Consider the following 17,025-nt stretch of genomic DNA (forward strand, 5'->3'; position numbering starts at 1 on the left):
TGGAAGAAAAGTCTATACATTTCAGACTTGAAGTGGGAGTTTGTGGTAATATGGTAATACAGTTTGCCAAAGAAAACTGTGTATGAAAATGGAACTGCTGGAACACAACCTGAGAATGAAAAATATAAAGCTTCTGGGGATTCCAGAATTCTCTCTGAAGAGCAGCTGGGAGGATATTTTTGCTGAGTTTGAAGGCTAAAATCAGGAGTCTGTAGCTTGCCAGCTCCTGTGTTGCATGATGCAATTGCTTCTTTCCTATTAAGAAAACAGCCATTCAGCAGGCTTGCCTTTTATTAATGTTCTATACCTCGAGGTGTGTATGATCGAAACAAGACTTGCTATGAGGCAAAGCTGGAAACTTTATATGAAAACTATGTTTGAGTTTTTGGTTTTGTTTTTTTTTTTGAAAGCTGTTCCAGAATATATGCTAACACAGAAGCGGCATGTAGGGTTTTTGCCAGGGAGTTTTGTGTATTGGAGGAGGGCAGGTGCCATCTCTTGTTTAAAGAGAAGATAGGAGAACACAGACTGTGTGCATCACTTCAATTTGCAGTGGCTGTTGCTAAGGGGGAGAGAGGGGAAAAATCTCCCATAGCTCCTAGTAAATCCATACCTGTCTGTGTCGACTTCTTAAAATCTTAACCTGCCTGCACTCCTGGAGATGTTAGTAGCAACTCATGAATTGAATGCCTTCAAACTCAGGATGCTTAATTTTCTCAGTTTGTAATGGATCCAACTCTGGCTTGAAAACAAAATTTATTTCCTGTAACTGTTTTTCCTAAGCAGACTTTTCCACTCTTGTGGCTGCATACATGTGTGTGACAGGGTTGTGACATGAACTGCCAGCATTTAATGAAAGGCTGCACTTATTGCATTTACTTTTAGGAGATTAAATGGGTGCAGCATGAAGCTATGGCTTTTATTTATTTAAAAAATAATAAAAAGCTGAAGATCTAGTAAGTATTGATAGTGGTACCTATAGATGTCTGATTTTCCTTTAAGGCAGTCTGACTTGCCAAACATCTGGATGGTTCCTCCATAATTAAATGACTGGCTCTTCCTAGGACATGTATCTTCTCAAATGAGGGATAATGCAGTTGGAATGGTAAAAATTCAGTGGCTTTCACGGGGAAACATTCATGGTTTAATCTTAGGTTTTAGGTTTAAGGTGAAAATCTATCTCCTGTTCCTTTATTTGCACTGAACGGGGTGCGTGCACACTCCCACTGTGTCACAAAGCAGTGGAAGGCAGCTGAGGTTTTCATCTTGTTTTGTTCCCTGTATCAGCTCAGCAGCCACACAGGTATCTACCTACATGTGCTGGTGTAAGGAAGAAGCAGAACCAGGCAGACACTGCTCATAGAAGCATAATCCTTGCTGAAACAGTTACTGCTTTGCTGAAAGCCCTGTCTGGGTTGACATAGGAAGGCAGAAAACGCCTCCAGTTTCAGGACCATTCTGGAACTTTCCCAATCTTTAAACCTGAAGGTGATAATTTTTATATTAATTAGATTCAGGATGTGTCACAAATTTGTTTTGTTTAAAAGACTTACTTTCATCATTGTTTTAATGCTGATAAAATCTCAAACCATTCACAGAAAAGTAAACTGTATTCTTCTCTAATTACCGGTCATCTAGCTGCATGCGAGAGGAGACCACGCTGGGCTTTCTCCTCAGTGACAGTAGGCACTTCCTTCACGCACAGAATATGCTGCTCTAGTGGTACTCACGGCTCTTTCTCCTCCAGGCCAGGTCTTGGGCACTCTAGCACTTTTGCCACTCAGCCAGTGATGGAAAACAATCAAAAGCCAGGTATCATCTAATGTATTTATTTTTCCTATTGTTATGGAAGTGGGAATTGAGGCTTTGAGGGACAGCAGACCCTGTAAGGTAGGTGCTGCCTGTAAAATGTGTAAAAGCTCTAGTCAGTGCAGAAAATCAGCCAGGTTATCAGTGGGTCTCATTCTGAAAGAGTTAGCTGACAAATTGCTTGCCTTTCTGATCTGGTAGCAGTGAAGCTCGAATATCTTCCATTTCTGTATTTTTTTAGTCAGCATTACAAAGACTCCAAGCAGCCTTTATCTGTATTTTATCCATCTTGTTTGTTTGTGTGAAGGTATTGGTTGGTCAGGAAACTATAAATCATCAAACTGTTGGCAGACAAGTCAGACTTTTTAAAAGTCAACAAAGAGCTGACGTACATTAGAAAACGAAGAATAATTATCTGCCTTGGGGAGGGATGTTTTTACTCAAAATAAACCTTGACAATGAGTGTATGTGAGTTCATAGTGTATTTCAAACATTCTTATACTTAAAATATTTTCAGAGCACTCAGATTAAAATGACAGTGAACAATAGTATTATACACATGCATGTAAGTTTGACTTTGTTCCATGTTTGTCATAATAGAAAATAGCAAATATGATATTCACTTAGCATCCATAATCCAATCATGTTCTTTATTTGCTTTGGATTTTTGTAAGTAATGTGTCTGACTACTTTCAGGCCCTGGAGAAAATCTGTGTCGCAGAGAATACTGATGCTGCCCTAAAAAAACCTCTGGAGCGTGACCTTGCCAAACAGAGATGGAGCCCCCTGATTGGGTGTAATTTCTCTGCTTTTTTTTTTTTCTGGTTTTTTTTTTTCCACAGATGAAAATTTCCTAGTTAGAAGGTTACTGTCTTAAATTAAGACTTTGTATTTATTTTTTTCTTATTTTATCATGTTTCACTCTACTTTTGTGGCATTTTCTCTAGGTATATAGACCACCCAGTTGTTTTAAGCCAGCTGTCAAAATAACATTCAGTAAGAGGACTGTGCTCAGTTTTGCAGGATGTAGCTGTGCAAATGGTTAAACAGAGAACCTGGATATGACAGACCCATGTCTTACTGCTAACATCACCTTAGCAAGCTCAATCAGCTCATTTTTCACAAGTCTAGCCTCTAAATGTGAATTAGTTCTGTTCTTCTACCTGTGGTGAACTGATTTCTAAAGAAATGTTTTATGTGAGCTAAGTAGTAAAAATTACAGCCCTTTTCTGTTTGAGTTAGACTGTCTGACATGTAATTAATTTCTGGAAGCACTAATTCATGGCCTTTTAGCAAAGACCAGCTTTATCTGAACTCTTGTACTCTGTCTGTCAGACACTGATTGAAGAAGTCTCCATTCCCTCACTAGCTTAACTTTATAACCAAAACGTGAAAAAGATGCTTTGCCCTGATTAAGGGACAGGCTTGCTTAGCGCAGTTTTAAGTGCTTCTCCAGTTGACATCTCCTATCTAAGAAATCTGCTGTTTAAAACTGGTTCAGGGATGTCGTACACAGCTGTCCACTCTTGTTCAGTTGCCAAGCATTTGTAAAAATAATCTCAATATCAGTGCATTTGAAAATGTTATTTGGCTAATATTTCTGGTTATGAAATTTGAGGTCCTGACAGGACTTGGAGATGATAGTCTTGTAGCTGTTCTCCAGTTGATCCAGAATCTGATGAAATTTTGCTGTGTGTTTGCTCTTCCTCCAACGGGGACTTTGTGTTCCTCCCAAAGAACATCCTTTTTTCACTTTATCTTGTTAAGGACTGAGTAGTAATGAGACCTGTACATTTCCAGCAGGAAAAAAAGCATTTTCAACCAACTGAACTTCATCAGCTGCTGCAGAGGTGGGTCTCAAATGCTAGCTTGCTTCATTTCTGGATCTAATGAGAAAACCACTAGGAAGGGTGGTCTTCTCCTGCACTGAAAGGTCTGGAGACAGACCACCCCACCCTTCAGGAAGAATCAAAATGTTTTACAGCAGTAAGAGAAATCTGTCTCAAATAAATTCAGACGAGGATATCAAGATGGGGCTCTGAGTGGTAGTAACAGGCTTATCTTTTGTGAAGGGAAAATGAACTATGTTGCAATGGGATTTTAGGCTGAATGAGAATCTAACCCTCGGCGTGGCCCTTGCTCCAAATCAAGCCTTACATGTTTGTTATTGTTTGCATAAGTCATTGCACAACCAGGAAGTGGGAGGAAAAGTTGTTTGCTTTCATATCAAGGAAAGTTTATTCATGAAAGATGCAAGTAAAATGCACCACTGCTTAAGGGTTCCAGATGGTGAGAACTCCAGTGTTGGGAAACCTGCAGCTCTGGCCTCAAATATTTTAGGAAAGTTTATGTAGCTTGTGAATAATTACTCCTGAATTGAATGTCTACAGGCTTCTTTGTTTCAGGAGCCTCCTTTGCTACACAGGAGCCCTCAGTATTTACTACTAAAATGTTTGATTTGGTGTTTTTTGTGAGGTTTTTTGTTTGTTTTTTAAGTAAAAAAAAAAGGGACTATTGACTTTAGAATCAGTTAGAATTACTCCTTATGGGGCTTAAATATTACTGTGGTAGGTTGATCCCAGTCTGGAGTTGTTTTCCTCTCTCTCATGAGCAGGGCTGATTTCCTGGTAAGCCAGCTCAGTTTACTAAACCAGCAGCTGACTAACCATGCCACCATTCCCCACCCAGTTACTTTTAGATTATTATGAAAAAACGTCTCACTGCAGGGTTATGTGAGGGATGGTATCATAAGGACGTAGGGAGGGGACACACAGCAAGCAATTGGGAGCGAGCTGTAACAGCCCAATGCTGTTTGGCTTAGGGTGCTGTAAATTCCGAGAGTTAAACCTTATCGTCCTTTCTTTTCACAGGACTCTCCACATAGCTTCTGTGTTTTTGCTTTCCTTACATCCTTCTTACATGTCCTCTCGTCTTTCACACCACTTGTGCTGCTTGCAGATGATGTTTCTTTTTCATCCTATCAATTTGGGAGAAGCAATATTTTTAATCAGGCCTTTCTTACTTGAAAATATTTTTGTCTGCGTGAACAAAGTATATGTGTTTGTGGCATCTCGTTGAGAACAGCCTTGGGAATTGTTTGCGTTGGTAGGACTGGTGTGTTCATAGGTGCGTAACCTGAAAGGGGTTAAGTTTTTCTTCTCTCTTTGGTACTTTCTTTGCAGTCTGATTTTACCTAAATAAAACTTCTTTTGCACTTGCGTATTCATGTTGCATTTGGCACCATCCTACACAATCTGTCCATAAAACCTCAGTGTCCCAGATTTAGCCAAGTTATTATTATTCAGGTATTTATTATTCTTATGAATATTGTCAGATATAACTGAACCAAGTGCGTGCTTCACAGCCTTCCTGATATTTAAGTGACTTCAATTGTATTGTGTGTCTGCACAAATGTATCTGAGTGTGTTTCAGTATTTGCTGGTATGTTGTGCTGGCTAAATTAGAGGTGTTGGAATTTGTCAGACTCCTTTTGTGTCCCTCCCCCAGCCATTTTCCCAGAGCCTGAGAAACCTATTCTTCTAAAGAAGAACGCTTACACAACTTTGTGTTGATCATGAAGTACATGAAGTTTTGGTTTTGAATGACTAGAGAACAGCCAGCAGCAGTGCTTTTTATGCTTTTGGAATTGTTAACTCTTCGGTTTATTACAGTAGTAAGCAAGAGGATGAGTGCACAGAATATTTTTATATTTACAGAGAGTGGTTTAAATGCTGCCTGTCTGCCATTTGCAATCACCAGTGGAAGGACTCCTTGTAAGAACTTAAGTAGTTGCTGTACTTGATAGAGGACTTTGTTCCAGGAACTCTCCTGTTTTGATTAATTCTCTGCCCTTTGACAGATCTTGTCTGTAGGTCTTTTTCTCTGCTGAATTTTCAGGAAGCCCGCAAGCAAGCCTACAGCTTAGAGGAACATAGTGTTGCAGTTCACATACTATGTGCCAGAAATACCTGTTTCATTCCTGCCTGTTGTTCCATTTTCCTGGTTAGCAGGCTGAACTTTCAGTGTTAGTTTTAACATTTAAAGGAAAAAGTTGTTCAAAATGTAAACTCTTAAATACAGTACTTGGTGTGGCTGCATGATTTGTGACGTTCCCTTTAGATTCCAGGGGAAAATCTCCTTAACACAGAGGTGCATGATGTTAAAAATGAACAACTCTTTTAAAAGATAACAGAAAACATCTTGGGAATACTTTTCAGTTTGGGACATGTTGATGAAGGTCTCGACTTTTCACATGCAATTTAATAGTATTTGGAAGTGTTTTATCTTTAATTTGTTTTTTACATTGTTCCCACTGAGAAACAGTTCTGTATATCAAGCTGATATTAGGACTTACGGGGAAGCAGTATGTCTGCCTCTGCTGTGCCCGTATCTTGAGACTTGCCGATGTTGGCACAGTATGCATCAGGAGGATATAAACTTCTCTGGTTTCAGAAGCTTTTCCTTTGTTTTTGGTTCCCCACAAAATTAAGTCAGCAGCATGTGTATAGGACTGCTGTGAATCTTGAGGTGCCAAGTGTGTCAAACACAAACCTTCAGCTGTAAAAAGGCTTGAATTCAGTGTAACTGCATTGGTTTTTTCTGTAATTATATTTTTGTTAATTGAAGCTGTTAAGTGTGTCCTGTGGTGGTGTGGTTGGTACCCTCTGCAATTTCCTACTGTTCAAACAAGCAAGTCCTTGAAGTGAAAGGCAAAAACAGAAGCTGAAAAAATACATCTCTAGCATAGTCTCACAAATACACAGAAGCTTTGATTTCTCAAGGTGATACTCACAAACTAAGGGGTTTTTTTCCCCATCTACGTGGGACAAAGATGAGCTTTGTAAACAACGGTGCAGGAGCACAACTTGATTTACTTTAATTTAGGAGCTGAATCACCTTTTAGAGGAACTAAATTTTGTCCACTGTAAGGGGGAAATCAGGATTGACTAGAATGACTAGAGCAAAGTCAGTCATTGTGAATGTTTTCTTCATTAATGCTCCAAGCCCAGGCATTCTGTGGGGATATATTACATCACTAGGGACATTAGTTTAGAAATTGGGTGAGACTAGGTGCACATGAAGTATATGGCATGTGTTAGTGAGACAGCAGGCTCTGTAAAAGTATGACTACAAAAACTTTTTGATGTACCTTCTCACTTTCAGAGCTATTATCTCCTTGGGAGGCAGTGGAGGGACTCCGAAAGATCTAAGGACATGCAGGGGAGAACTTGCCAGTACCTGGTTTGTAAATGAAAAATAAAGGTCTTAATAAAAGAAAAGTGACATGTAAATGCTCTCTTCCAGTTTTCACCTGGCAGCCACGAAAGGGCATGCAGAGTGCCTCAGGATCATGGTGACACATGGTACAGATGTGACAGCCCAAGACGGTGCAGGTATGCCTTTGTGAACCTACACAAGTAGCACGATACACTCAGTTTGTCTATGTAGTTCTTGATGTGCAGAGTGCCAACTATGGATTTGACAACACTGTTTTTCCCCACACACCATGTAGGAAAAGCAGATGTAACACCTGCAGGTTTAGGCATACTTGCTTTTCTGTGCATAGAATTCAGATGCTAAAGCCCTTAAAACCTTTTGCCCTAGTATTATGAATGTCAGCATTTATAGTGGACTCCAGATCTGAAGTAGTTACTTGATTTCTGTTTTTTTTTCATTATTTACTTTTAAATTTTTAAAAATCTCCCTCCCTCAGCTCTTTTTGTTAACTTAATTTGAGGCTTTTTATAGTTAAATCAAGGTCTTTGGTGTTGCTTTTACATATATCCAAGCTATTAACTCCATTAACTGTACAGGAGTTGCAGTAAGACATTTCCTCAGGATTGTGACATAGTGAAAAGAGCTGATACAGGCCAAAACAGAGCTGAGAGCTATTATGTATGCTGTTTCAGCCCTCAGCAGTCCTATGCCTTAATTACCATTCCTCTAGGAGAATTATGGGAGCTGAATTTGAAACTAGCAAACTCTTTTTAATAGATTTGAGTTGACATATCAGTGGAATCTGTGCCCAGCATTTTCTCTAGCTAGTCACCTGAATGAGTTGTCAGCATTCTGTCTCTCCAGTAATGATCTGTAAATGTTTAGCTCACAGGGTCTGTTTTGGCCACCGATTGTGGCCTGAGGGAGTTTGTGTCATACATGGAAATGGTTTGCCTCTATAAGGAAGCGTCTGTGATACTGGAAGAAGCATTCAGATTATACATACTGTTAAAAGAATATATGTACCTGATACAGACTATTATTCAGAATTTATGCTTCATCTTGCCTCAGGATTTATTACTTATTTGGATAATACAAGGTTGCCTGCTCTCACCTGAGAATGTCGACCCAGTATTCACTGGGGAAAGCCTGGTCTTTAATAGTCACATTATTTACCATGAGATTCTACTGTCACAAGTGGCTCTGTCTGTATTGAGTACTAAATCTTGTCTCTTTCTTTTCTTAGTTGCCTGGATAATTTATTCTTTTCCTGTCTTGGCCTCTTTAATTTTTTAGATGCTTTATAAGATGACACTAGAGGAGAGACTGCAGTCTTTCATCATAAGTCCATAGTCAATAAATCACTGTATTGCATAACTAATATGAACTCACAGAAGCTAAATAAATAAACAGAGAAGGGAATCTATGAGATGCAAACTGAAATAGGCCTGTGTTGAGTTGTCTTCTGCATACGTTCCGCAGATGATACAAATTCGTTGTAGCAGTAGCTGGTGAATTTGACTGGTTTATTCCTGTGCATTGGCGTGACTCAATACTTAATTTGCTTTACTTTTATTCATTTAGGACACAGCGCTTTACATCTTGCAGCAAAGAACAGCCACCCTGATTGCATTAAGAGGTTACTTCAGGTAAAGTAAAAATTAAACTAATTTTGATATTTGAAGTTTTCCTTTTGTTCCTCTAAGTTGGTTCTGCTAGATGTTGGCATGTATCCTGCTAATAATTGGTATCACACTCCTATACTATTGTCCTACGTTCTTGCGGTCAAGAGAGTTGCTTGAGTTTAAAGACCTTTAGGTACTGTGAATGGATGACAGAAAACAGTGTGTTTTCTTCCCTGAGTGGTCCACAAGTACAGTTTTCTATGTGCAGCTGATCTGACGTTGCAGGGCTGGGTTTCAAGCAGGTTTCAGCTTATATCTAACTTCCTGTGTTTTGTCTGTGTGGTTGGATGGCTTGGAAGTAGATGGGTTAAGAGCTATAGGGGAAAAGGATTTTTCATTTCTGGGGGGATTTTGATATTGTTCCACTGATATGTTTCCTGTCTGTTGTTGACCATAGGAATGTCTATCAAGTTTAAAGTCAAAGGGAGAAGAAACCAAAGTAATTTAGATGCTGAAATATGGAAAAACTAAAATCCTCAGTGAAATGAGGCAAAGAACAATGAGGGGTTAGAAAGGGCGTGGAAAGAATGGGGAAAGAAAATAAAAACAAAAGTGAGGATGAAGAAAAGATTCTTGTGGTGTTCAGGCTGAAGATGTGCATTAGTAAGCAAGGAGAGACATTGTCTGTCACAGCTCCATTTCAGAAACAGTTTTGGTGGAGGTGATCAGAGGAATGGGACAGATTTTTAGGAGTTTGGAGTTATCAGTAAGGCTGTGGCTCAGACTACAGATGAAATAACGAATAATGCCACTCGAGCGCAGTGGTACAGAAAGAGAATGGATCCCATATCCCACCCTCTCAATTGCTTTTCCCTAGTTACCTCAGGGCTCGCCAATTGGATGACGTTCTGTGACTGACCCTTGGCAATGTCTTTGACAATACTGGGTCCAGCTTCACTGATTCCTACCACCATACTCGTTTTAAGCTGACTCCCCTGTTCCTTCACACCTGAAAAGGTTTATCATTAACTACTGAGGCTCCCCCTCTGCAGGATTTCATTGTGAGTTATCTACTGCCTCCAATACAAACCCATTTACAGCATAAATAGTGACATCAAGCTGTCACTGATGGTATCGCATGCAGCAGCATGGTCAACTCGGCAACTAGATGTTGTGTTTAAGATCAAATATCTACTGCATATTCACTTACTAAGTACAAGCACAGAGTGATCTTTTTGCTAGCTTTATTACAATATACAGATTTCTAAATATTTTCCTAAGTGCAAATCCAGTGGTTCTATTCTCTAGTAATTCATGCTCTTTGGATTGCTTTCTTTCTTCTGTGGGTCTACTTGGTGATATAAACTGTACACGTGAGGAATGTCTAATCTCGACATTTTGTAGTTGAATTAAAACAGGCTAAGAAATTATTTTACACAAGCAGAATCTTGACATTTTTGTTCCAGAATGTGGTAAACTATGTGAACCTGTTTTCCTAGAAAATCATAGAAGTATTGAAAGCAGTGCTACATTTGAAAGTCAAAAGCTCCAATGTTTGTTTTTCAGAAGCTCATTATTTCAGGGTCATATCTTCTTGTATCTAAAGAAAAGCAATGAAGTGAAGGGTCTGGAGAACAAGTCCTGTGAGGATTGGCTGAGGGAACTGGGGTTGTGTAGTCTGGAGAAAAGGAGGCTGAAAGGAGACCTTATCACTCTCTACAACTCCCTGAAAGGAGGTTGTAGTGAGGGGGGTGTCGGTCTCTTCTCTCAGGTAGCAAGTGATAGGATGAGAGGAAATGGCCTCAGGTTGTGCCAGGGGGGTTTAGATTGGATATTAGGGAAAATTTCTTCACTGAAAGGCTTATCAAACATTGGAATGGGCTGCTTAGGGAAGTGGTGGAGTCACCACTTCTGGAGGTATTTAAAAGACTTGTAGATGTGGTGCTTTGGGACATGATTTAGTGGTGGACTAGGCAGTGTTAGGTTTATGGTTGGACTTGATGATCTAAAAGTCTTTTCCAACCAAAATGATTCTATGATTCTCTTTCTTTGCTCTAAACTAAAATTAAAATCTTCTGTACTAAAACAAGTCTTGATGAAGATTTTATTTTTTAAAAAATTACTTTGAAGATTAGATTGATCAGTAGTAGCTGCTGGCTTATAATACCACAACATATAACTGGGTTGTTTATGTTTTAGTTTTTACAAATGCAAATGAAGCCTCCAACAGAAATAGTGCAAGAGTAATTGCCTTAAGACGTGTTTGCTTTAGCCCTTACTATAATGTAAAAAAACCTGAAACTTTTCTGAGGCAAGAGAGAGAGTTTATTTCCTTTTTTATTTACTGATTTAAGTTGTTCCAAAACGATAACGCTTTTTAGGGATATCTCTCTCCCCATGAGTGTTTCCTATGGCTTCAGTATAAGCTGCTGCCAAGACAGGAGAGACCAGAGAGGAAAGCTGTGCCTTTCTTCAGTATTCTTTTCTGGACTAGCTCATAAAACTTTTCTCAAAGTTGAGCACTCTGTCCTTAGCATCTAACACATGTTTTATTTTCTTGGTGTTTCTCTAATTGTGGGTTGTTTTTTTTTTTTGCCTTCTCCTTATTGAACTGCGTAGAGTAAATGTCCAGCAGACAGCACTGACAATTCTGGGAAAACAGCTTTACACTATGCAGGTAACTTCTTTGTTGAAATCTTGTACTATCTGTTTTGTCATTCTTGGTATTGCTAGCTCTTCAGCCTGGAGGAGCTTTTTGAGTTCTAATTACCTGAATCTAGTGACTCCTCCTGATGGTTTACAAATTTCAGGTATTTTTTTACATAAATACTGTGAATAGTGAATTTCAGTTAATTACAGTTTACTAGCTTAACTTGCACACTTGCAAGTGCAGAGCCATTGGAATACTTAAGATTAGATTGATTTCTATTTCAGTCTTTGAAGATTTTATCTTCTCGTGCTAATTTGGACCATGAATATTGATTGTATTTCTGTGTACAACTTGCTGTTCATCCTTTTAGTCTTTCTTTCCTTCCTTCTTAAAATAGAGAAATACAGTTTAATTTGTTTTTCTTGGACCCCACTGTAATGCTACAGTATTTCAGGTAGAAGTGTGGAACACCAAATTCTGAAAATAAGGTTTAATATTTTCATACTTGTTTGTTTTGTTTTGTTTTTTAGCTGCATGTGGTTGTCTTCAGGCAGTCCAACTTCTGTGTGAACACAAATGTCCAATTAATGTCAAAGATTTGGTATGTACCTTTTCTCCCGTTAATTACTTTAAGTACTAAGTACATCAGAGCTTTTACCACCCTCCACTCCAGTCAGTCTCAGGTGCAGCAGGTCAAAGCAATGCTATGCTTATATTTCTTCTTGACTTTCTCTGGTGGAGGAAGTTCCTTTGCAGCTTGTCATAGCAGAGGTAGGGAAGTGCTTCACAATCTAATACAGTAGTGGCAGGATTTGCCACTCGTTAAATTGAGGCATTGGTACAAGAAGCTAGACACAGTTCTGATATATTCAAAACATGATTAAAAGTCTTTCAATTGATTCCAGTAGGCTTTGGAAAAGGCTACTTATGTGGCCAAGTGCTGTGAAATACTCACAAAGCCTAACTAGAGTATGGTAAGCCTGAGGGGGGGAAATGCACTTGATGTAGTCTAAAGACTGAAGAACACTACATTGACTATTATGAAATGTCTACAAACAGCCACATCTATTTTGGGGAATGATGCAGCTGCCTCATAGAAAACACTTGATGATAAAGAGAGGGTACCTAACAGAAATGAGGCACAAAAGAAAATTTTAAAAACCCCATAAATGTATTTCAAATTGTTTGTTTGATTGGTTTTGACTTGGATCTATTTCCTTCTTACCTAGTCTTTCTCATAAAAAAATCTATCACAGAGGTTAGACGTAAAATTTCAACAGATGCACTTCAAAGGCAGAAAAGGGTTGTTCAGTCTTAGGAAGAGAAGGCTGTAGGAGTATCTTAAAAACATCCTCAGCTACATCATGGTTGATCATAGGGAAGAGGGAGCCAGACCAGCTTCAGAGGTGGATGACAAAATGATGACAAGCAATGGTCAGAAGTCAGCAGTGAACCTAACTGGAAAATTCCAGTTCGGTACTAGGAAAAAAAAGAATCTCACCATGAAGGTGGTCAAACACTGGAACTGGTACCCGGAGACATCATGATGTCTCTGCCTTTGGAGGTGCTTAAAACTTGACTGGAAAAGTCTCTGAGCAATGTACTGTTACTTGAAGTTTGCCTAGCTTTGGATTGAGAGCAAAGGAGGAGGAACCCTGGATGACCTCTGAGAGTGTCTTCCTGTTGTTCTCTGATTATATGGAATGTTGTCTTTTTGCCTTGTGCTTAATTAAAATTAGGATTTTTGTTGTGGAGCTACTTAAAGGTATTGTGTAGTTCCAAAACCATCATGTTGTAGTGCTAAGCAAACAGCAAAGAGAGTACAAACAGCAAAAAGCATTCTTATTGCTAACGCTTTGCATCCCCAGTGTTCAAGAGCAGAATTAAAGTAAACCCAGCTACATTTATGATACACGAGAAAAATGTACTGATAGCACCTTGTTTGCGCTGTACAGAAGTAAAGTTCATAACTGACCTTTAAATGTCAGAGTGATATTTCTAAGTGGATGGATTATTGTTCATAGTTTCTTTAAATGTATACCTAGGATGGGAACATACCTCTGCTGCTTGCAGTACAAAATGGTCATACGGAAGTCTGCAAATACCTTCTGGATCATGGAGCAGACATCAACACCAGGGATAAAAATGGAAGGTACAGCAGGTTAACATGTTCATTCCTCCCCAAGGCTGACTGTCAAATGAAGCTTTCTTGTCAAATCCTTCCCAAAATAGTTGTTGTTAGGTGAAATAATGCCTTCTGTACTGGACAGCATATCCTGATTGTTGAGAAGGCTTACCGAATTCTGCCTAAAGGGAAAGGTGAAACAGAATCTATGCAACTAAAAAACTAGATGTACCTGTAAGATTTCACTTGGGCTACCAGAGCAGTAAATCCCATTTTAGAATAATTCCTAGAAGAATCTGATTGATAGCACTTACCAAGATATCACTTTATACATGTTCCAGTTTCAAATGCTGCTCTCTTCTTGGCATGAGTTAGTTTCTTCAACTTAAATCCTAAAACTGTTTACTTGGGACCAACATCTGTGGAGGGTTCTTTTTTATACCATAATGCTGCCACAGCAGCAAGAGAAAAATACAGTAAAGCTATACAGCGGAGATGCTGTTGTGCCGTTTAGAGATCTGTTGCATTAATAGACAATGTGTGTGTCAGAAAACTGTTTTCAAAAAGCAACATCCTTGTAGTGAAAAATGCACTTGTTTTGATGATAGTGATGAAGATCAAGAGTCTTTGAAGGTTGTGGACTGTTTTATAAACAGTTGGTTAAACTGTGAAGGTAAAGCAGGATGCTGAGAAGACTTGGCACTTACACCTGATGGCAGTCTTAATTATTGTATGCAATACAATGCTCATATTGCTCTTTGGCAGCACCTGGCAGAATAAGACTGGGCCCTAACGTGTTTTTTATCAGTCCAAAGTTTATTAGCCCACTCTTTGTTTTGTCTGGAGGAAACTCCTTTGTTGTCTTGGTTGGTTTGAATGGCCTCATTGGTGCTTTGAACCTGAGATGCTGCCCACACCGGGACCTCTGCTTTCCCCTCACTCCCTTACTGTTTAATCAACAGACAATGTGAAGAGTTTCTGGTTTAATTGGATGAAGGTGTTTCTCTCATAGATAGGACAGACTTGCATTTTTATATTTTCTTTTTTTAAGATAGTGCTGTGTGTAGAAGCAAGAAAATGATACAAGATGGAATATAGCATTTAATTCTCGCTTACCTTCTGGTAAGGAGAGTGCCTACTCTTGCATCTCATGTTCACAAAAGTGATTAAGTTTTTACCAAAAATGAGAAGGCTTATTGGGAGAGAAAGGGGATAACCTTTGAAAATGGCATGTCCAATTTGCTATCATGTCCAGACTAAGTGAATTATTTTAGTAATCTAAAACCATCCCTGTCACTCTGGAGGTGTTATCCAAGTTGCCATTCATCACTACTTGTTAGCACAGCACTGCAACAGCCATCACGTCCCCATGGCTCACCCATTGTGGGAAGTATGTGTAATTCATCAGTGAAATTATTGTCTTAATATCTAGTGAATATTATCACTGTAGTAAGTTTTCAGTTTCATATCTGCACTGAGGAATGTGTTTGCCACTGAACTTGGCCTGCCTATTAGGTATGTTTTCATGTTGAGAAGGGAGAATTATGCCCAAGCAGGAAAGCAATATTAGAGCATGCTTGAAAGGTAGGTTTTCTGTGTATCTGTAATTGTTCTGTACATCTCTTCTGACCCCTTCAAGTAATGGAGAAAAATAGATACAAACTGTTAGGAAAACACTCCCTCTGTATGCTACTGTTACTCTAGGATCTGGCAGTGTCTAGCTGCTCTGTGCTGAAGAGGAAATTGATTGTGCTCTAATGGACTTTTTCTTTTTTTTTTTAACTGTGAGTAGATCAGGATTGAGGTCAAACCCACCTCTCAGTCTCACTGAAGAGCTGTGAGATCTTTTTGGCTTTTTAGTTGAAATCTATTTGTCTATTTTGTCTTAAAAGCAACATGTGAAGGAGAGCAGCAATGAAATAAATGCTTTCATCTTGTACAGCCCCTTGCAGTGCTTCAATTGGAGTGTGGCAGTGAGATTTGATAGTCTGACTTTATCCTGCAGCTATTTCTATCTGAGTTTCCTCTTAGCTCAGGAACCCATTTTTAGAAATGTTTGGAAACCTGTGCAAGGCATGCCAGATGTTTGCAGAAGGTTCATCTGACAAAGTATGGGGAAGAGGAGGAGGGGCAGGCCAGTGTTTGTAAGGAGAAACAACAGTTAAATGTATGTCTCAATACACGTTGATAAAATCTTGGACTTTATTGCACAATAACTGTCACATTTTTTTTCCTGAAATAATGAGCTACTGCTTAAAGCGTGCACTCTTGACACTAACTCTGTGTCCCTTTTGTTTGTTTTGTCCAGAACTGGTTTGATGATGGCTTGTGAAGGTGGTAGCCTTAACATGGTGGAAGCCTTTCTTAGGAAAGGTGCAGATGCCACTTTAGTAGATGTCTTTGGACAGAATGCCCTGCATTATTCCAAGCTCTCAGAGAATACAGGGATCCAGAGTCTCCTGTCATCAAAGTTGTCTCAGGATGTGGGTATGTAAGAGATGCCAATCTACAGTTTGTCCCTTCTTGAATTGGCTACATGTATGTTTAGCAATGAACAAATTTCCTTCATAAGGTATCCTGAAAAATTTCCAAAGCTATCTTTAACATGGTCTGTCTGAGGCTTCCCAAAAGCAGGAAAATGTGGTCTTTGCTGTGGATGGTAATAGTTAGCATGGGATAAAGCATTGAGCAGGGCAAAAAGAGATGTTTTGGAGAAAGAAAAGGTAAGGTGATGTAGCAGCATTGTGAAGTCTTGCATACAATTTGGAAAAGAACTTTTTTTAATTATGTGAAAGAGTAGGTGGAACACAGAGCTCCTTTGTGGAAAGGCTGGAGAAGGAACTAATGTGGACACAGAGTTTTATGGTCAAACTAATGTGGATTTCTAAAGTAGAATCATAAAATGGTTAGGGTTGGAAGGGACCTTCAAAGGTCATCTAGTCCAACCCCCCTGCAAGGAGCAGGAACATCCCCAACCAGATCAGGTTGCTCAGAGCCTCATCCAGCCTGGCCTTGAACATTTCCAGGGATGGGGCATCCACCACCTCTCTGGGCAACCTGTGCCAGTGTTCTATAACTCGCATTGTAAAAATTTTTTTCCTAATTTCCAATCTAAATCTACTCCCCACTATTTTAAAACCATTACTCCTTGTCCTATTGCAACAGGCCCTACTGAACAGCCTCTCCCCATCTTTCCTGTAGGCCCCCTTGAGGTACTGGAAGACCGCTATCAGGTCTCTCCGGAGCCTCCTCTTCTCCAGGCTGAACAGCCCCAACTCTCTCAGCCTGCCCTCATAAGAGAGGTGCTTCCAGCCCTCTGATGATCTTCGTGGCCCTTTTCTAAAAAGCCTATACCCCTCCATGTTGACGCTCCAGTCGTATGAGTCGTCCCACCATGTCTCCGTGATGCCAGTGAGGTTGTGGCCGTGCTCATGTTCATGCATCTCCAGCTCTTCCTGTTTATTCCCCATGCTGTGTGCATTGGTATAAGTATTGTTATAAGTAGAAAGCTAATGTGCAAGAATGGTGCAAAACTGTAGTAGAATAAAAATTGTCACAAGCCTTTGAATTTTATCTCAATATGAAAAACAAAAAGCAGG

General features: G+C 39.4%; 1 protein-coding gene across 5 annotated transcripts in view; it reads left to right on the plus strand.

Moving 5' to 3' along the window:
* RAI14 (retinoic acid induced 14) overlaps positions 1–17,025 on the plus strand; it is an 89,190-nt gene that overhangs the window by 61,587 nt on the left and 10,578 nt on the right. For all 5 annotated transcript variants that reach the window (XM_086770763.1, XM_086770765.1, XM_086770766.1 and 2 more), the window contains exons 4-9: positions 7,114–7,202; positions 8,611–8,675; positions 11,271–11,328; positions 11,832–11,902; positions 13,347–13,453; positions 15,735–15,913. In XM_086770763.1, coding sequence (XP_086626889.1) covers positions 7,114–7,202; positions 8,611–8,675; positions 11,271–11,328; positions 11,832–11,902; positions 13,347–13,453; positions 15,735–15,913 — 569 coding nt within the window. The remainder of the gene's footprint in view (positions 1–7,113; positions 7,203–8,610; positions 8,676–11,270; positions 11,329–11,831; positions 11,903–13,346; positions 13,454–15,734; positions 15,914–17,025) is intronic.

This window comes from Chlamydotis macqueenii, chromosome Z (assembly GCF_036417535.1).
Source record: "Chlamydotis macqueenii isolate bChlMac1 chromosome Z, bChlMac1.mat, whole genome shotgun sequence".
In the NCBI taxonomy this organism is placed as follows: Eukaryota; Metazoa; Chordata; class Aves; order Otidiformes; family Otididae; genus Chlamydotis; species Chlamydotis macqueenii.